General features: G+C 47.2%; 1 protein-coding gene across 19 annotated transcripts in view; it reads right to left on the minus strand.

The window, feature by feature from the left end:
- The window catches only part of POU2F1 (POU class 2 homeobox 1), a 1,344,877-nt gene that overhangs the window by 257,026 nt on the left and 1,070,443 nt on the right, over positions 1-17,408 (minus strand). For all 19 annotated transcript variants that reach the window (XM_069635947.1, XM_069635943.1, XM_069635944.1 and 16 more), the window contains one exon: positions 1,011-1,190. In XM_069635947.1, coding sequence (XP_069492048.1) covers positions 1,011-1,190 — 180 coding nt within the window. The remainder of the gene's footprint in view (positions 1-1,010; positions 1,191-17,408) is intronic.

Genomic DNA, 17,408 nt, shown 5'->3' on the forward strand with positions numbered 1-17,408 from the left:
GCCTGTATCAAAAGGTGGGTTACCCAATACCAAGAGATAAATCTTGTGTAGTCCCACACCACCTAACATTTGGTTTATTTACCCACCAATTCACTGCCCAAGGCCATGCTAATCTCTATGGCCATTTCGAACCACTTCCTTTCCCCTTGCTACCCAAAACACATCCTCCGGAGAGATCTTTGCGCTATCTTCACCAAGCCTTATCATCAAACTGTGTGTACTAAGTGCCTGCCAGTGTTTTTTCAAAGCAGTCTTCTGAGAGTAAAAGACAATTTGGAGCTGTAAACACGTGACTGATGTAATAAAAATGTCAAGCAGATCTGTGTCCAGCCACTTGATTTACATGCACTATGTGTGTCCTTCACAAAGTCTTGTTAAAAACAGGTAATGGCAAAGCCAACAGTTTTGTCTTGTGTATGTATAAGGCATTTGCCAGGCACTGTTATATGTCCAGATAATTACACCATTTTGTAGCTGCTACCATAGACGGCCAGTTAATACCACTACAGCAGGGCCTAGCAAATGCCTATCAGAAGCCTACACAAAAGCGAAAACGGTCAGCATTGCCAATGCTTATTTTATATGGGTGGAGGTTCCTAACCATACCCACCCACTGCCCCGGCCTTATACTCCCACATACACAGATGTGCATATAAGAAAATAGGTCACATTTTGGTCAACCAATATTGCTCGACTAAATGTAGACTTAAAAATAAAAAGTGTATTTATTGATGGCATACTGTGCTAGAGACAGTTTACAAGGCATATGGTGGGTATTGGCAAAGACAGGGTGAGATGGGCAGTGAGTAGGTCAAGTGAAGAGAGCGGGTGAGGTTTGTGTATAGTGGGCTAAAAGGACATATTGGATAAATGAGAGAATGTGTGAAACGGTTATGAAAATCCCTTTTAGGTACCAATGACTATGACTTCTACTGCAGCCTTTAAACAGTTACCGAAAACAAGTCAATGTAAAAAAACATGGTGAGCCAGGGATCTCTCCAAGTGCTTACCAGGGAGGTTGGACTGGAGAAAATTGCTTTAATGGGCGAGCTGCTAGTTATGCCACTGCTGGGTGGGTTGATTCTTTTCTCTTTCTGGCGCCGGTTACAGAACCAGACACGGATCACTTCCTTCTCCATGTTGAGCTGGTCAGCAATCATTGTGATCTCCTCTGAGGTAGGCTTTTGGTTCTGAAATCCAAGAAGAACATGCAGCAGCGTTAGGGAGCTTTTTCATGTGTTCTATGGTGAGGGCTCAGGAAATACAACATGTAGTATAAATAATGGTTCCTGCCAAGTTACCCAAGTGTCTCAAATTGGTAATAGTGTACGGTTAGCGTGAACACCAATCGTACTGTGCTGAGCCCAATGTTATTTTTAAGAATGTAATATTTAATTCTCAGTGCAGCCTTCACTGAGAGTCGCCTAATGCGGTCGGATGCACCACACAGGGCACCCCGATTTTTCCATTAAGAGAAACTAAAAACTCACTACAATCACTGGGAAACGAATACATTCTGAATACTACTATACATTTTATTCTGCAAAACGCATATTCAGCCATTCCGTTTCTTCTGCTTTATTTTGACCAATAAGTCATAAAAGCCATACAATACATATAAAACAAGAAATAAAATACTTATCAAATACAGTGTGATGGAGCAAGAAAAGGATAGCATACAAAAATGACAAAGGATATGCATTATATGCAAGTTGTTCCAAGAATAAAATAAACAAAAAAGATTATCTACAACATTCAAGAAGGTAAACTAAACATGTAACTTACTGGAATTAGGAGAACAAGATAAAATTATCTAATCATTAGGCCACACTACTTAATTAACTCGATTTCATAACTTGTGAGTCAAGTACAGTCCTAGGATACCTTTAGGGCCCCATTACAGTAACAATACAATTTAGGACAGTGATCAACAATCGTGAATACACTAACCATGTCAGAGTTTGAAAAAGAGGCCACATAAAGCATTAACACCTAAATCATAAAATTCACAGCAGCATTTTATTGGTTCTAAAACTCCAAGCCCATCTCAAATACCTGCAAGTTGCAAACACAGCGGGAATATCGACAGAATTTAAGCGGATTACCATTGCATCTGCCACCATCCTGCAACCACAAAGGCGCAGAAGTGGCCTTGGCTAGCGCTTCCTTAGCAATGTTGGGGCCGGACACAGCATGAAAAAATGCTGGAGATCCTCATTCGCCCTTTAGCACAGCAGAGACCTCGCCCCGCCACTTACATGTTACAGATGCTACCGGTAATGTGCCGAATCGGAAATGTATATATATTGATCTTTCACACTTCGGATTTACACAGTCGAGGTAATTATCAAGACCCACCTGTCTTTTAATGTTTAAGTATCGCGCAAAGAGTGGGGAACCAAGGGCTTTTAAGGCTACATCATGCTGTGATTTTGCGAGGGCAGCCCTTTTTACCACATCTTTAGATAGTTTATTAATTACACTTGCCTCAGTCCAATAGACCCCAAGGTCCAGGGCTTTGAGAGACCATTTGAAATGCAAAGCCCATTTCAAGGAAGACCCCCCCACTGCAATAGCACTTCCTTCAAGGCATCCCTGTATTTGACCAAATTTACAATGGACCACAGTCGAACCCAGAACAACGCTGGACGAATACAGCAAACTGAGTCCATACCCTGCAAGCCTGTGTCCAAAAGCACCTTACTTAGCACTAAATACATTGATCCGCCAATTAACGTCAAAACTGAGCTAATTTAGGACAGCTCAAACATACCTGATGCTTTAACAAGATACAAATTAGCCTTGAAAAAGACCTTTAGGTCGAAACACGTGTTGGTTTAGTCACAACAATCCATGATTTTGGGAGCACTGGAAAACTAATGACACTCAAATATTATTTATCTTTTTTTTATTTTTGGCACTTGTAGAGCACTAAGCCCTGGGGCATCAAGGCGCTAGATCAGACATTTAAGGCACATAGAGTAATCAGGCACACATGGTAATTAAAGTGAGTGGTTGCTTGGCACATGGAGTGACGACTTATAGTGGTACAGTAAGGAACCAGTAGAAACACTCATCGGAGCTTGAGATCACAGGAGCAGTAGGTTCGTAGAAAGCAGCAGCTTCTAAAGGTTGTTTTCTAAACATCCAGTACAATTGTTCAGCCCTGAGCGTGGGGGTGTTAGGTAAGAATTGATGTAGTGACACCGTGTGAGACTACACAACACTTATCTGCTTGGTATTAGGTAACCCACCTTTTGGTATAGGTCAGTACTACACAAGTTGGTAGTGTGACTGAGCAGCCAGGCCTATCTAAAGAGGGGTAAATGTGAGCTGTAGCAATGAAATTTGCAAATACAAGTAACACTTACACTGAAGGTTTCAGTTATACATAGTTATTTATTTAGCATTCATGTTTAAATAAGCATTCTTTAAAAAGGCAATTTATGTAACAAGGTAAATATACTTTAAAATACTTTTCAGGATCAGCACAAGTTTAGGGATACTCTTTAGATATGCTTTTCACACACCTCCTACACCCTGAGGTGAAGTCATTCAAAAGGACAGTAATGGCATTTATATATCACACTGAATACACTTTGCAGATTCTGGGGTTGCAAAAAGGAAAGCTTTAAGTAGAAAAGTGTTAAACAGGTTCTCAGTATAGGCGAGGACACTTAAATCTTCCAATGAGATCTAGACAAGCCTTTCCGAGCAATAACAGTCTAAAACAAGTCACCACCTATGAGGGAAATAAATATAAAATTCAATGGACTAGAAGAGTCTGCAGGGAGCCAGAACAGCCAAAGTCAATTTGAGCACAGTCTATGGAGCTGAGGCACTTCTTAGATTAAAATAAAGTCTTGCACAAAGCTAGAGTGTTTGTAGAAATCACTTGTAGGGTCACAAGCTGTGGAGCCTGTGAAAAGCAGAGTTGGAATCAACTCTAAGGTAAGCCAATGCAATTCCCAACTGAGAACAACACAGCTAAAAAGACACGGAGGTAAGTACCCCAAGTCTAGACAGTACCTCTGGTTAGAAGACGAGTGGTCCAGCTGGATTGTCCTGTTGCAACAGTGCAGACCCTGGGTTCCTGAGCCACAGTTGTGGGGAGAAGGGGGAGGACTTGTGGAGGGCCCCTGCGGCAGCAAATTGGAGGATGTCGGCAGCTACAGGCTCTTTTCGGTTCAGCCGCACTTCGCGGTTTCAGTGCTCGGTAAACAGCACAGTCGTGGATCCCGGATACCGGTTGGGCTTCCTTCACTCCTTGGGTCCTGCACTCTGGTGAGGAGACTCTGGCTTGGGTCGTACTGCTTGTGGAGGGTCCTTTGGAGACTCCTGGAGCTTCTGGCCGGATTTCAGACATTGCACTCGACTACGGATTTCTCGACCCCCGGGCACTCGGTTCTTAAGTACAGCCAATCAGGGAAGATGGTCCAATGGAATTCGCCTTGGGATTAGTTGGTCCAACTAATCCCAGCCCCGGCGTGGGAGGTTAATGTGGTGCTGACCAGGCTCATGGGGGCCCCATTCGAGCCTATGCATTTGGCGTCTTTGAAGTTCCTGTCGTGGAAGACAGCGTTCCTTGTGGCCATCACCTCCGCACGATGAGTGGGAGAGATCCAGGCCCTATCTTGCAAGCCTCCATACTTGACTTTTCACGACACAAGGATGGGTGCTGAGGACGCACCCCTCCTTCATGCCCAAGATGCCGTCGGACTTCCACCTCAACGAGCCCTTGGTGTAACCAGTTTTCTTCCCGTCGCCTTAGATACCGGCCGAGAGGACTTTGCACTCGCTGGATGTAGCTAAAGCGCTGAAGTTCTACGTGGACCGCACAAAGAGTTTTCGGAAGACGTCACAGCTGTTTGTGAACTTTGGGACTGTGAATCAAGGGAAGGCTCTCTCGAAGACTTCCATTTCCAGATGGCTCTCCGGCTGCATCATGCACTGTCACCGGTTGGCAAACCGACCGCTGCCCGGTCGTCCGAGACCACATTCGACCAGAGCGATCGCTGCTACCACGGCGTTCCTCTCTGGTGTGCCCCTGCTGGACATCTGCAGGGCTGCTACGTGGAGGTCGACGCACACCTTCACAAGATTCTACTGCGTCGATCGGGACTCCAGGGAGGAGTCCAGGGTCGGCCAAGCAGTGCTGCGCAACCTGTTCGCTTAAGGTGAGCCTGGTGAGGAGGTAAGAGATGCTTAATGTTGAGCCAGTTGCCACCTCCCGTGGTTGTGCATTTGTGTACTGCTATGTATTTTTTTTATTCATGAGCATGTGAATCCATGCCAGACCCCATGCTGGAGAAGGAACAAGTTACTTACCTGTAACTGTTGTTCTCCAGCATGGGTCTGGCATGGATTCACATGCGAACCCTCCCGCCTACCCCTCTGCGGCTCTTCACTTGGTCATACTGCCACTTTACGTGCTACCAAATCTGAGGATGGCTGCCGGAGGCGGGGCTTAGGGAGAGGGCAGTCATTGGCTGGGGGCAGTATGACCCAGAGATCAGTAATTGGTTACTACTAAGAAAGACAGATAAGAAACAAAACTGATACTGATTTTTTCTTTACCGAGGATTCCCAGCCTGACAATGGGGAATATTCATGAGCATGTGAATCCATGCCAGACCCCATGCTGGAGAAGGGGCTACTAGGCAACTCCCCAGCGGTGCACATACAATGGGGTGTGCTAGACCTACAAAGAGAAAAGATAAGTAAAGTCAATGTCACTTTACTATTTCTCGGGAACGGTAGGTAGTTCACAAAAGAAAAAGGTGTTTACACCTTGACTACTCAGTGACATTGCAATGAAGGTGCTGTGTGTCATCATACTAAAGTAGATGCCTATGGAGTTTGTGAGACTCCACAAACCTTAGGAACCACATAATCCAAATCAGGTCAAACCACATGAGTGAGAAAAAGGTCTCAGTCACTCCAGGGTTAAAATTAAAAAGGCCTAAAATATAGCAAAAGAGCTGGGGGCCTCTAAGGTTGAAGTGAATTAGCACAGAACAACAAGTTACTTACAAACTGGTAACGTTCTTTCGACTGGATGTTCCTCCAACGTTTTCCTCATCTTTGACATGTAGTGTCCAGCTTCAGAAAATAAATTCAGCAGAGGGCGCCCTGCGTCAATGGCGTCGAGTTGATGTCCCTCTTAGGCCTCCGTCGAGGGTGACGTCAACAGAGGTTATAAGTAGCATGCGCGGCGCCCGTTGGCCTCAGTTCTGTTTTTCCCCTCCTCGTGCAGCAGAAATGCCCATATACACGGCTATGACAGTACTCGGCCTTCGTGGAATGAAAGCTGTAATAGCATGGGAAATTCTACAGAGGGGTAGGTTGGGAGGGCGATGAGGAATACGTTGGAGGAACATCCAGTCGAAAAAACGCTACCACTCGGTAATTAACTTGTTCTTTGAATGGATTGTGTCCTCCAACGTATTCCTCATCTTTGACAGACTTCCAAAGCAGCATCCATGATTGGAGGAGGGTGAAGAATGTATTTTTTAAGAATTTTAAAGGGCAGAGTAAAGTACTGCCTTACCAAAAGTGACATCTTGAGCATGGGAAGTATCCAGAGAGAGAATAATGCTTTGTAAACGTGTGTATTGACGACCATGTTGCAGCATCACAGATTTTTTTAATAGGGACACCAGGGCTGTCGAAGAAGCCATGCCCCTGGTGGAATGAGCCCGTAAACCCTCAGGAGGGTCTTTGCCGGCCAGTCTGTAGCATTCAGATATGGTGAGGATGATCCCTCTAGACAAGGTCTGTTTGGAAACAGCCTGGCCTAGCTTATGTCCTGTATACCCTATAAAGAGCTGGCCATCCACGCTCAATTTTGACATTGTGGAAATGTAAAAGCTTAACGCTCTCCTAGGGTCCAACTTCTGGGGCCTTTCCTCTTCCTTACCAGGATGAGGTAGAGAATAGAAGGCCGGTAGCACAATTTTCTGACTTAAATGGAAGTCCAAAACTACCTTAGGCAAGTTTACCCTTAACACACCCCTGTCCTTGTGGAATATAGTAAAGGGTTGCTTGGAAGAAAGTGCCTGCAATTCGCTCACTCTACTGGCTGATGTTATAGCAACCAATAGTATTGTCTTAAATGTTAACAACCTTAATGGACATGTGCGCAAAGTTTCAAATAGAGCACACATCAGAAATTTGAAAATCATATTGAGGTGTGTAGGTCTGCAGGTCCTTGGCTCCTGGGACACAGTCATGGGGACAAGGACGACGTCTGGGGACTACTGCACTACGAATGGAAGGTCAGCGGCAGCAGCAATGGGCAAACTTCAGATCAGCGGCACTTCACGGTTTCAGCTCCACGCGACTCTCGCAAATAGCACCACTGCAGTCTCTCGGATACCCTTATGGACTTTCCTCGCATCTAGGGTCCAGCACTCTGTTGAGATGGCTCGGACTCGTTTGTCAGTCCTGCGTAAAAGCGATGCACTCGGTCTGGTGTTCCTCTCCCTGGAACTTTGGTTCTTGCACCAGCAATGGAAATACAGCCAGCTCCGAGAGGATGTCCACACAAGTTCACTTTGGGGTTGATTGGTCCCACCAACCCAAGGGGAGAAGTCGTTCTTGAAGGGCTTGTCCAGTTGAGGCGAATTCTGTGCTCCAGCACAGCAGCAGGGCTTCACTGGGCAAACCAACAGTCCAGGAGTTGCAGCAGGCGTCACCTCCAGGTTCTTCTTCGGATTCCTTCGTTCCAGTGGTGACTCTCCTTCCAAGCCAAAAGCCTCACCTTTTATGCAGGTTTCTCCCATTCAATCGCAACCTAGCTGTCACTCACACAGCAGGGTGGCTGTCTCAAAAGGCTAGCCAGCCGTCTAATCACCTTTGGGTGCATTCCTGTAACCAAGGGGATTAAGCAAAGAGAGTTTTGGGCACCTCCCTCACTTCCTGCTCCTGTCAGACACACTGGAGCCAGAGGCGGGCTTCACCAGTGAATCCCGCCAAAGACAAAATTAACAAAGGGACCAAACCTGGATTGGCGCGCAGAGTAAATCCCAAGAAGGACCTTTCGAAGAGGAAATGGCAAAAAAAAGACTGGGCCATTTTATCAAAATGGGCACCCATGGGTGTCTTACTGCCGCTGCAATTTCAGCCCACTGTAAAAACACACAATGGCAGGAAAAAGTAAACCACTGCCACCAGCCATTAATTGTGGAAAGGGAAACAAAAATATTACATGAGAAACTAGACAAAGGGGATGACATGCATTACTCACCGTAATAACATTTCTGATGATTGTATTTGCTTAGATTTACATGCTGTGCATATAGTCCGACATCCATTGGTAACCGTGGACCGAAAGGGGACGTCGGCATAGGCGTGTCTGTAACCCTATCCCCATCGTGACATGTAGTGTACCCAAAACCCCTCACGCGCTGAGGTCCCTCCGATTGTGTTTTTTCTGCCATGAGGGAGCCCAAGGCTATAGTGAGTGAGTACATAAAGAGAGAAAGTAGTAAGACGCCTATGTTCCTTCCACCCCGAGCTGGGAGGTAGGGAGGGCGCATGTGAATCCAAGCAGATACAATCATCAGAAATGCTATTACGGTGAGTAATGCATGTATTCTGATGCTTGTTAATCTGCTTAGAATCACATGCTGTGCATAGACTAGCGAGCAGTACCTGGAGTTGGAGGTGGGTTGTGAGAAGAAACAGTAGAGAAAAGATGTCTTAGTACTGCTTGTCCAACCTGAGAATCAGACCTAGAATGAGTGTCTAGGTGATAGTGTTTTGTAAAGGTGTGTACAGAACTCCAGGTTGCCTCTTTGGAAATGGACTCAAGGGCAACATTTGCAATGAAAGCTATGGATGCCCCAGTGCCTCGAGTAGAATGTGCTCTAGGCTTCAAGGGCAGTTCTCTCTTAGCAAGAGTGTAACATAGTGTGATGCATGACAATCCACCTTGAGATAGCTGATTTAGAGACAGGATCCCCTTCTCTACCAGCTGCCACTGAAACGAAAAATTGGTTTGTTTTTCTCAGTGGTTTAGTTCTTTCCAGGTAGAACATGACTGCCCTGCGCACATCCAGTGTGAGTAGGCTTCTTTCAGCCATGCTACTGGGATTCTGGAAAAAAGGTAGGCAGTTCAATGGACTGATTCACATGGAACTTCAATATGAATTAAGGCGTAAATCTGGGATGCGTGCGCAGAACTACCTTATCCCTGTGGACTGTAACAAAGAGGTCTAGAACAGAAAGTGCCTGTAGTTCGTTAACTCTTCTGATAGAAGTGATAGCTACTAGGAAGGTTGTTTTATAAGTCAGCTCACACTTGCTTTATGCATAGGCTCAGAGGGAGCTCCCATGAGCCTGGTCAAAACCACATTTAGGTCCCATACAGGAGCTGGGTGAGAAATGGGAGGATAAATCCTCTTAACTCCTTTCATAAAGGCCTTAATCACCAGTATCTTCCACCACAACACCTTTTGTTGCGATGTGGTGTAGGCTGACAGAGCAGCCGATGAACCTTTAGGGAAATGAAGACTAACCCAATGTCCAACAGATGGGTTAGGTACAGCACAATGTGTGTGGGTGAGCAAATGAAGGATTTACGCCCTTGGAATTGCACCAGATGACAAAATGTTTCCATTTGCTGGCATGGCAATAACGTGTGTTCGGTTTCCTAGCTTCCCTGAGTATGTCCATGCACCTCTGAGGGAGCTGTAGGTGTCCAAACTCTGTGACCTCAGGAGCCAAGCTGCTAAGTTCAGAGTTTGTGGGCATGGGTGTAGGGTCTACCCCCTGTCCTGAGACAACATGTTGTACGGGCAGGGTAGTTTCACTGGTGGGGAGAGGGACATTTCCATCAGGTGAGCAAACCAGGGTTGGCGGGCCCACATGGGGGCCACCAGTATCACGGTAACCGGTTCCTGGTGTATCTTGTGCACTATTTTGTTGAGCAGGGGAGTGGGAAAGCGTAGACAAATTTCCCTGACCATGTTATCCAGAGACTGTTCCCCTTGGATCGGTTCTGGGCGTACCTGGAGGCATAGTCTTGGCATTGGTTGTTCTCCCGAGTAGCGAACAGGTCGATCTCTGGGAAACCCCATTCTGCGAAGACATTTGGCAATATCTTCGTGTAGCTGCCATTCGTATTCTTCGGGCAGAGGAAAATCTCTGCTCAGCACGTCTGCCAGAAGATTGAATTCCCCTGGAACATGTTGGGACAACAGAAACATCTTGTGTTTGAAAGCCCATATCCAAATGTTTTGGGACAGCTTGAATAGCCCTGGAGAGTGAGTGCCCCCCTGTTTGTTCAGGGAATACATGGCTGTAGTTCTGTCCGTTAGAATCAGCACTGTCTTCCCTTGTAGTTGCACCTGAAAGGCCTTCAAAGAGTTGAACACCGCTAATAGCTCCAGTAAGTTTATATGATTGGACGCTACTTGAGGGTACCACATTCCTTGCGCTGTCTGCTGAAGCAGGTGAGCCCCCCACCCCGCGAGAGATGTGTCTGTAGTGAGAGTGGCTTCCAGTGCAGGGGTGGTGAAGGTCTTCCCCTTCAAAAGGTTTTCTCTTGTCCACCCTCAGAGAGAGAATGAGGGCTGGTGAGACAACTACCAGATCTTCCCATTGTCCGCTGGCCTGACACCATTGGCTGTTGAGCCACTTGCATGGGACAGATGCGCAGCCGCACGTGGGGAAACAAGTATATGCACAACGCCATCATTCCTAGCAAGCGAATGGCTTTGCGTAGGGTGGGTGGGGTAAAGGGTTACATTTTGAAAATGGGAGTTTAGGGGTGGGGGGACCCAATAAAACATTTTTTAAAACATTATTTGGAAATGTTGGGGGTGTTTTAAGGGTGGAAAACAGGGGTTGGAGGGACCCCCCAATAAAAAAGTCAATAAATAAAAATTCAGTATATAGGTTTTCGCCTAATAGTGTTATTAATCTACATTAGATGAAAAAGATGTGATGAAAAAATCCTTGTGTGAAAAAAATTAGGCGAAAAGACAATTAACCCCGACCGGCGAGCGTGGGGTCGCGAGTACAGAGCGCTGCTTTCGCTGCCAAGTCTTGCTGGTCAAGGGAGGAACCGCACCAACAGCAGCTTGGTGTTTAAACATTTCCAGCATTTCAGACTTAAAACCTTCCCCCTCTTTCCGAGTGGTAGGTCCGTTACCTCGCTCCGACGACAAGCTGGATTCGCGTTGGTGCTGCTTTTTCTACAAAGACAAATTGATTCTAGAGTGGGACCGCTTCTTAGTTTTCTTTTGATGCCCATCCTTCCCCCTTCTCAGGGGTGGGCTCCTCCGTATATCGGCCTCTGAAGACTGAGCAAGTGACCGCGCCAGAGATTTCGACGGTCGGTCCATAGCCAGTTTCACGGCTCCCTCACGTAGGGATTTGTGCAGCATTTTAGAGCACGATGCGCATGATTCTGTGTTGTGACTCGCACCCAAGCACCACAGACATCATGGGGGGTCCGTCACCAACATTTTGGTTTGCAATTGCTGCACCTTTTGAAGGCTGATATCCGGTGAGTAGACATCGCGGTTTATGAAGTAAAAGGTCGAGTAACCTCGAAGTCGCGTTTCCAATGCAGCTTGCAAGCGCATAGAAAAAAGGAACTGTACCATGGGGCGTAGTGACATGGTATTTATACAACACCTGACGTCACCTCTGGAGCAGACTATCGAGCACCAAGCAAGATGAGACGACTATCGACGGCCGAGACAAGGTCCACTACACCCTCTGTGGAAAAAGTTTCCGAACAGCAGAGCTGGATTGGGAGATCCATCAAGATGAGGAATCTGCGGTAGAAAAGCAATCCATTGAAACAATGTTGTCCTTGATGGTTCTGAAGGAGCAGAGGAGCACCTGTTTGGAGGAAAGTTTCATAGATCAGACCGGTCTAGAAACATTGTCAGGTGTTATGGGTGAGAAGGAGGAGATGGGGAGGGCAGAGGGGACCTGAGAGAGGCGGGGGGGTGGGGGGGAGAGAGATGAGGAGCAGAGGCAAGTGAGGACAAGATGTCCGGAGTTTAAGCATTGAAATGAGAAGTCAGATGTGCAGAGGGTCTGGGAGGGTATAGGAGAGTTGGAGACTGCGGTAGGATTGGCCAGCTCCTTGCAGATTTTGACGAGTTTGGCCGTACTGTTAGTGGCCGCAGAGATGCGGGTTTGAATATGGACCCCCTTCTTCGAGAAGATTGAGTCTGTAATGCCTTTGGAGCAGGCGGCAGGCCGGTTTGTCAGAGGATGTGCCAGAGGCGGTTCACTTCCGCTCAGCTATTCTGCAGTTGCATTACAGAGTGGCCAGGTCAGAGTCAAACCAAGCGTTGTACTTGGAGGCAGGCTTCAGACAGATCCTCATAACAGGGACAAGGATATCCAGAGTGATGGAGACAGAAAGGTGGAGGTTAGAGAGGGCTGTGTCAGAGTGATATGATATGGCATTTATAACGCGCCTATACACAAGTGTTTCTAGGTGCGAGGGAGTCAGCTGAAGGGGTGGGGGGGGCGAGAGAAAATGGAGGCAAAAGCAGCCACTGACACTTGCTTCATAGGTCGAATGACCGCGAAGGAAGCAGGCAGTGCCAGGGAGCCGGGAGCTTTGCCAGGGGGACAGGACGTTTCAGTTGAGAGGAAAGAAGAAGGTCGTCAGTCCAAGAGAGTGGAGTGGTGAAGGGATTGGAGAGGGGGATGTCTGAAGAGATGAGAACATCAAAGGTGTGTCTGGCTGAGTGTGTTGGACCACAGGGTAGAATGGAGAGGGAGAGAGAGTCGCATATGTTGGGGTTAAAGCCCTGAGGAAAAGCTTAGAGGTAGAGGTCAGGAGAGAAAAGGTGAGGTCAGCCCATTCAGAGAGGAAGAGGGCAACCTGGCCAGGTGGCCTGTAGATGGTGACAAGTCATTCAAAGGCGGAGAAGGCCTGAGTGGGAATGATAGAAACAGGGATCCACTCAGGAAATATAAGGGCAACCTCCCACACCCTCTCCACGGCGATCGGGCCTGGACTGTAGCCCTCAGGGAGGACAGTGTCAAAACTCGTGACACAGCTGGCCACGAACCACCTCTAGGTCAAGGTATTCAAGGAGGAATTCAGAGGAGTGTTTGAGAGCGAGAGTTGAGTAGCTACGTGGAACAGGATGCCACTTTTAAAAAACCTCTGGGGAGGGGTACAGGTGGTAGGGAGAATTCTGAGAAATTTGCTAATTCCCTCCACCTTAGAGACCGCCAACAACTTTGGTGGATTTTGAGAACTTGATTTTTTTAACCTGGATAGACTGAGACCCCTTTTCCCCACTCACTCATGTATGTTAATGTGATTTCGGAACACGGTTTCTTTTGGTTGTGAAGTCTGACAAAATCCATAGGCATAATCTTTTACATTGTGTCACACAGCACTTTCAGTGTAGTGGCACAGGGAAGTTATTCAGATTTCCCAAGGTTTAAATACCTTCTCGGGGATAAACTACTGTTTTCCAAAGCAGTAAAGTGAAATTGACTTTACTTACATTTCTACCTATCTAGCCCCAGGACACACTATCTTACAATAGGGTGCTGGAGGGATTAACTTATATCCCCTTTGCCTAGCTTCTCATGTAACAATTTTATGTTACCCTTGCCTCACTGAATGGCTGGTGGCAGTGGTTTCGTTTTAACTACCGTGGTGTGCGTCTACCGCAGGCTGCGTTCGCAGCTGCAGTAAAGCAACCAAGGGTGCCATTTTTGTCAAAATGTCCCTGGTCGTCTTTTTTCGCCATTTCTTTGCGGAAAGGTCCTTCTTGAGATTTGCTCTGCCTGCCAAACCAGATTTGGTCCCATTGTTCACTTTGCCTTTGGCGGGATTCACGAGTGAAGTCTGTCTCTGGTTCCAGGGTGTCTGGGGTAGGCAGGAAGTGAGGGAGGTGCCCGAAACCCCCTGTGCTTAGTCTCCTAGGAGACCCAAATGCACCCTGTAGTGATTGGCCGGCTGACTGTCCGGCAAGGACAGCCACCTTGCTGGGTGACTGACAGCTAGGCTGGAATGAATGGGAGAGAAGTGAATAAAAAGGCAATGCTTTTGGCTTGGAAGTCAGTCGACCACTGGACGAAGGAAACAAAGAAGAACTTGAGGAGGACACCTGCTGCAAGTCGTGGACGGTTGGTTTGCCCAGTGAAGCCCTGCTGTTGTGCTGAAAATCCAAATTCGTATCGACAGAGAAGCCCCTGCAACGATGACTTCTCCCCTTGAGTTGGTGGGACCGATCAACTCTGAAGTAAGCCACCTGGACATCCTTCATGGAGCGGGTTGAATTTCCACAGAGTTGCTGCTGGAAATCGTATAGCCAAGGAGAGGAACACCAGATTGTGTGTGTTGCTTTTAAGTTGGCCAAGAGCTCCAGGAAGATCCTCCGGACTCCCAGGAAGCAGTACTGACGGAGCCTGAGCCCCCTCAGAGTGCAGGACCCAGGAAGCAAGGAAAGTCCATCTCAACAGCCAGGAACCGCAGTGTTGCTATTTGCAGTAGTTGCGAGAAGCTGAAACACTGAAGTGCCACTTGTTGGAAAGATTGCCGGTTGCGAGCGGTGACCGTCCCATTGCAGTGCAGGAGTTCCCAGAAGTCCTCCCTCTTGTCCCCACGACTGAGGCCCAGGAACAGTGAGATCTGCAGAGCTGCTCAGGAACATAAGTCATCTGCAGCACTTTTTCTTCAATACAAAGGTACTGTAAAAGTCTGAGAGAATTTACGTCTCATTGTAGAGTTGCTTACATCTTCTACCACTCACAATTCTAAACAGCTTGTGGCCCTACATTTGATTCTTCTTTTCTTAGAAGACTTCTAAAACATTGTGCAAAGACTATTCTACTTACCTACCAGAGGTGCCTCATCCTATATAAGACTTTTACCCATTGACTTTGGCCTAGCCTACTATACTGAATGACTCTGCTTAGGGGATCCAAAAATATTTGTCTGCTTAAGAATATTTTTGGTCTCTTGTGTTTTCTAATAACCTTTTCCTTTTACCAACCTCTAACAGAATTCTAAATGCAAACAGTAAGATATTTATGTCCCCAGCACCCTAGCTATTGGAGTCACCAGAGGGTGTAGGTTGTGTATGTGGGCCATCCCAAAAGGGTCTTTACTGATTTAGAAACTAAGAGTGTATAGTATTGAAGTGTATTTGTGTGTTGTTATTTTATATTGATCCTTTCTGAAGAAGGCTTACTCTAACTGATTAATTAGTAATTGTTTATTCAAGAAATCTTGTGTTTATTTGAATACTTGTCACTGTGAATCTCTGTGTAACTCCCCTACAGCTCACATTGACCCCTCTCTTGAGATAAGCCTGGCTGCTCAACACACTACCAAACTGTGTAGTACAAGCTTATACCAAAGGTTGGGTTTCCTATTTCCTGTGGTCAGAGTTGTTGTAGTGCACCTTAAGGGTACTGCATACAAGCTTTGCCCAACAACAGGCATGAGGTATGGCAGTTGGAAGAGGCAGAGCGGGGGAAGAGGAGGTAGACTGAGGTGGCATAGGGGCTAGGAAAGAGGCAAAGGGGGGACCCAGCGAAGAGGCAGAGTAGGGGAAAATGGGAGGCGGAGTAGCCAGAGCGGTTGTCGTAGGGGGTGGCAGTGGATCCAGGGAGGTGTTAGGAGGAATAGCAGGAGAAAGGAGGAAACTGATGAGATGCAGGAGGTGCCTATCAAGAAGGAGGGGATTGGGCTGAGAACCTTGGTTCATGACAGTGCCAAATAGACATTAATGAAGGCTGTGGAGGACATGAAGGAGTCTAAGAGGACCTTCCAACAGGTGCCACCATTAATGGGAGAGCAGGAAGAAGCTGAGAGAACTGCAACCATATAGGGGGTCCATAGGGCAGGAGCAGGAATGACAAAGAGGATGTCTGAGAGCCTATCTGGAGGAAGCACCGGTTTCAGCGATGGGAAGTCCTGGATTGGAGACCAGGAGATCCTTCTTTAACTTTTTCCTCCCAGACTTAGTGAGAGGGATAGGATAGTCGATAGAATAGCAGTTTGAGAAGACAGGAGAAACAGAGCACCATAGAAGGGGTGGAGGGGAAGTGCAAGGGGTGGGGGAAGAAATTGAAGCACGGCACAAGCAACAAAGTACAATCAGGAAAGACTCAACAGACAGAAAGCATAAACCAAGAGTGAAGTGTACAATGGTGTAGAGACAACGGAGATCAGCTAAACCTAGGCAGGGAAAAAAGGCCTATTGAGCACCAACAGCAAATCAACAGTGCGCAGACAATGGAGATCAGCTAAAAATCGACAAAGGGAACAAGGCCTAGTGAGCACAAACAGCAGGACGACTCACCAAGTGGTGACCCCGAGATAAAAGCAGCCATACAAAATGCAAAGTAAGGCTATCCGGAAGGGAAGCCTTAAGTTGCGTAGACAGAGCAGGTAGAGGCACGTGTTGAAAAAGAGATAAGAGCGAGGTAGGGCAGTTTAGTTTTGAGCAGTATTTGGTGCTCACCCTGCCCGTGCCTTTCTTACCTTGCAGTCGCTGCTGGTCAACGCCTGCGCTGCATGCTCACGCCTACCCCTTTGTCGCCAAACACCTGCGTTGCACAACATCGTGTCCTTGGCCTGTGTGGTCTTTGCCACAGAGGGCTCGGTCCTCGGTTCTTAAATTATCAGATGTGTGGACCTAGTGCAACGCGTTACATATCAAATGGCCAGCGTCTCCTGCGGTCCTGCTTCGCACAACACTGCGCCCCTGGCCTGCGTGGGATTTTGATAAGTGTCGTCATGTCTGTCTACAGAAACCTGTTCGGAGAATGGGTACTTTTTGCTAGTAATAAAAAGAGATCAGGGAGATCTTATTGTCATGATCTCTGCTTCCAAAAGGTCAGGGTTTTCCCAACTCCCTTGGAAGCAGATCCATAACCCAGGTTCCGAGTGCCAACCAGTCCCAATTGGGACCTTTTGGACCCAGTCCTGGCGCCAGTGGCACCAGGCTCATAAATATGCCCAGTCCCAGCGCTGGAAGCGCCGGGCTCATAATGCTTGGGTGGACTTACCTTCAGCAGACCATGCTGCTTACTTGCCTGCCAGTTGAGCCTCTGATACTCTTCTGTTTGGAACTACTTTTCCTGTTGGGTGGGGCTGGAGCCACTCCCTAGATTCAGAACACTGGAACTCTTCTGGAAGGCAGGAACTCTTTTCTTACCAGGAACTCTTTTCTTACTTAGGCGTGGCTGTGGAAGGAGACACCTAAGCACTACAGGAGGCTATTTAAACCACACCCGATGGATGAATCTTGCTTTGCGTTATTCTGCAACCTCTGCAGCAGAACGCTCATCGTGTCTTCTGCATCCGGTCCTGGGCCTAAGGAAAAAGGCTTACCATCCTGAATCCAGTCTTCAGCAACACCTATAAAGACAAGAAAGAACAGGTTAGCATTCCGGCATCT

This window comes from Ambystoma mexicanum, chromosome 7p, assembly GCF_040938575.1.
Source record: "Ambystoma mexicanum isolate Mex_15411 chromosome 7p, UKY_AmexF1_1, whole genome shotgun sequence".
In the NCBI taxonomy this organism is placed as follows: domain Eukaryota; kingdom Metazoa; phylum Chordata; class Amphibia; order Caudata; family Ambystomatidae; genus Ambystoma; species Ambystoma mexicanum.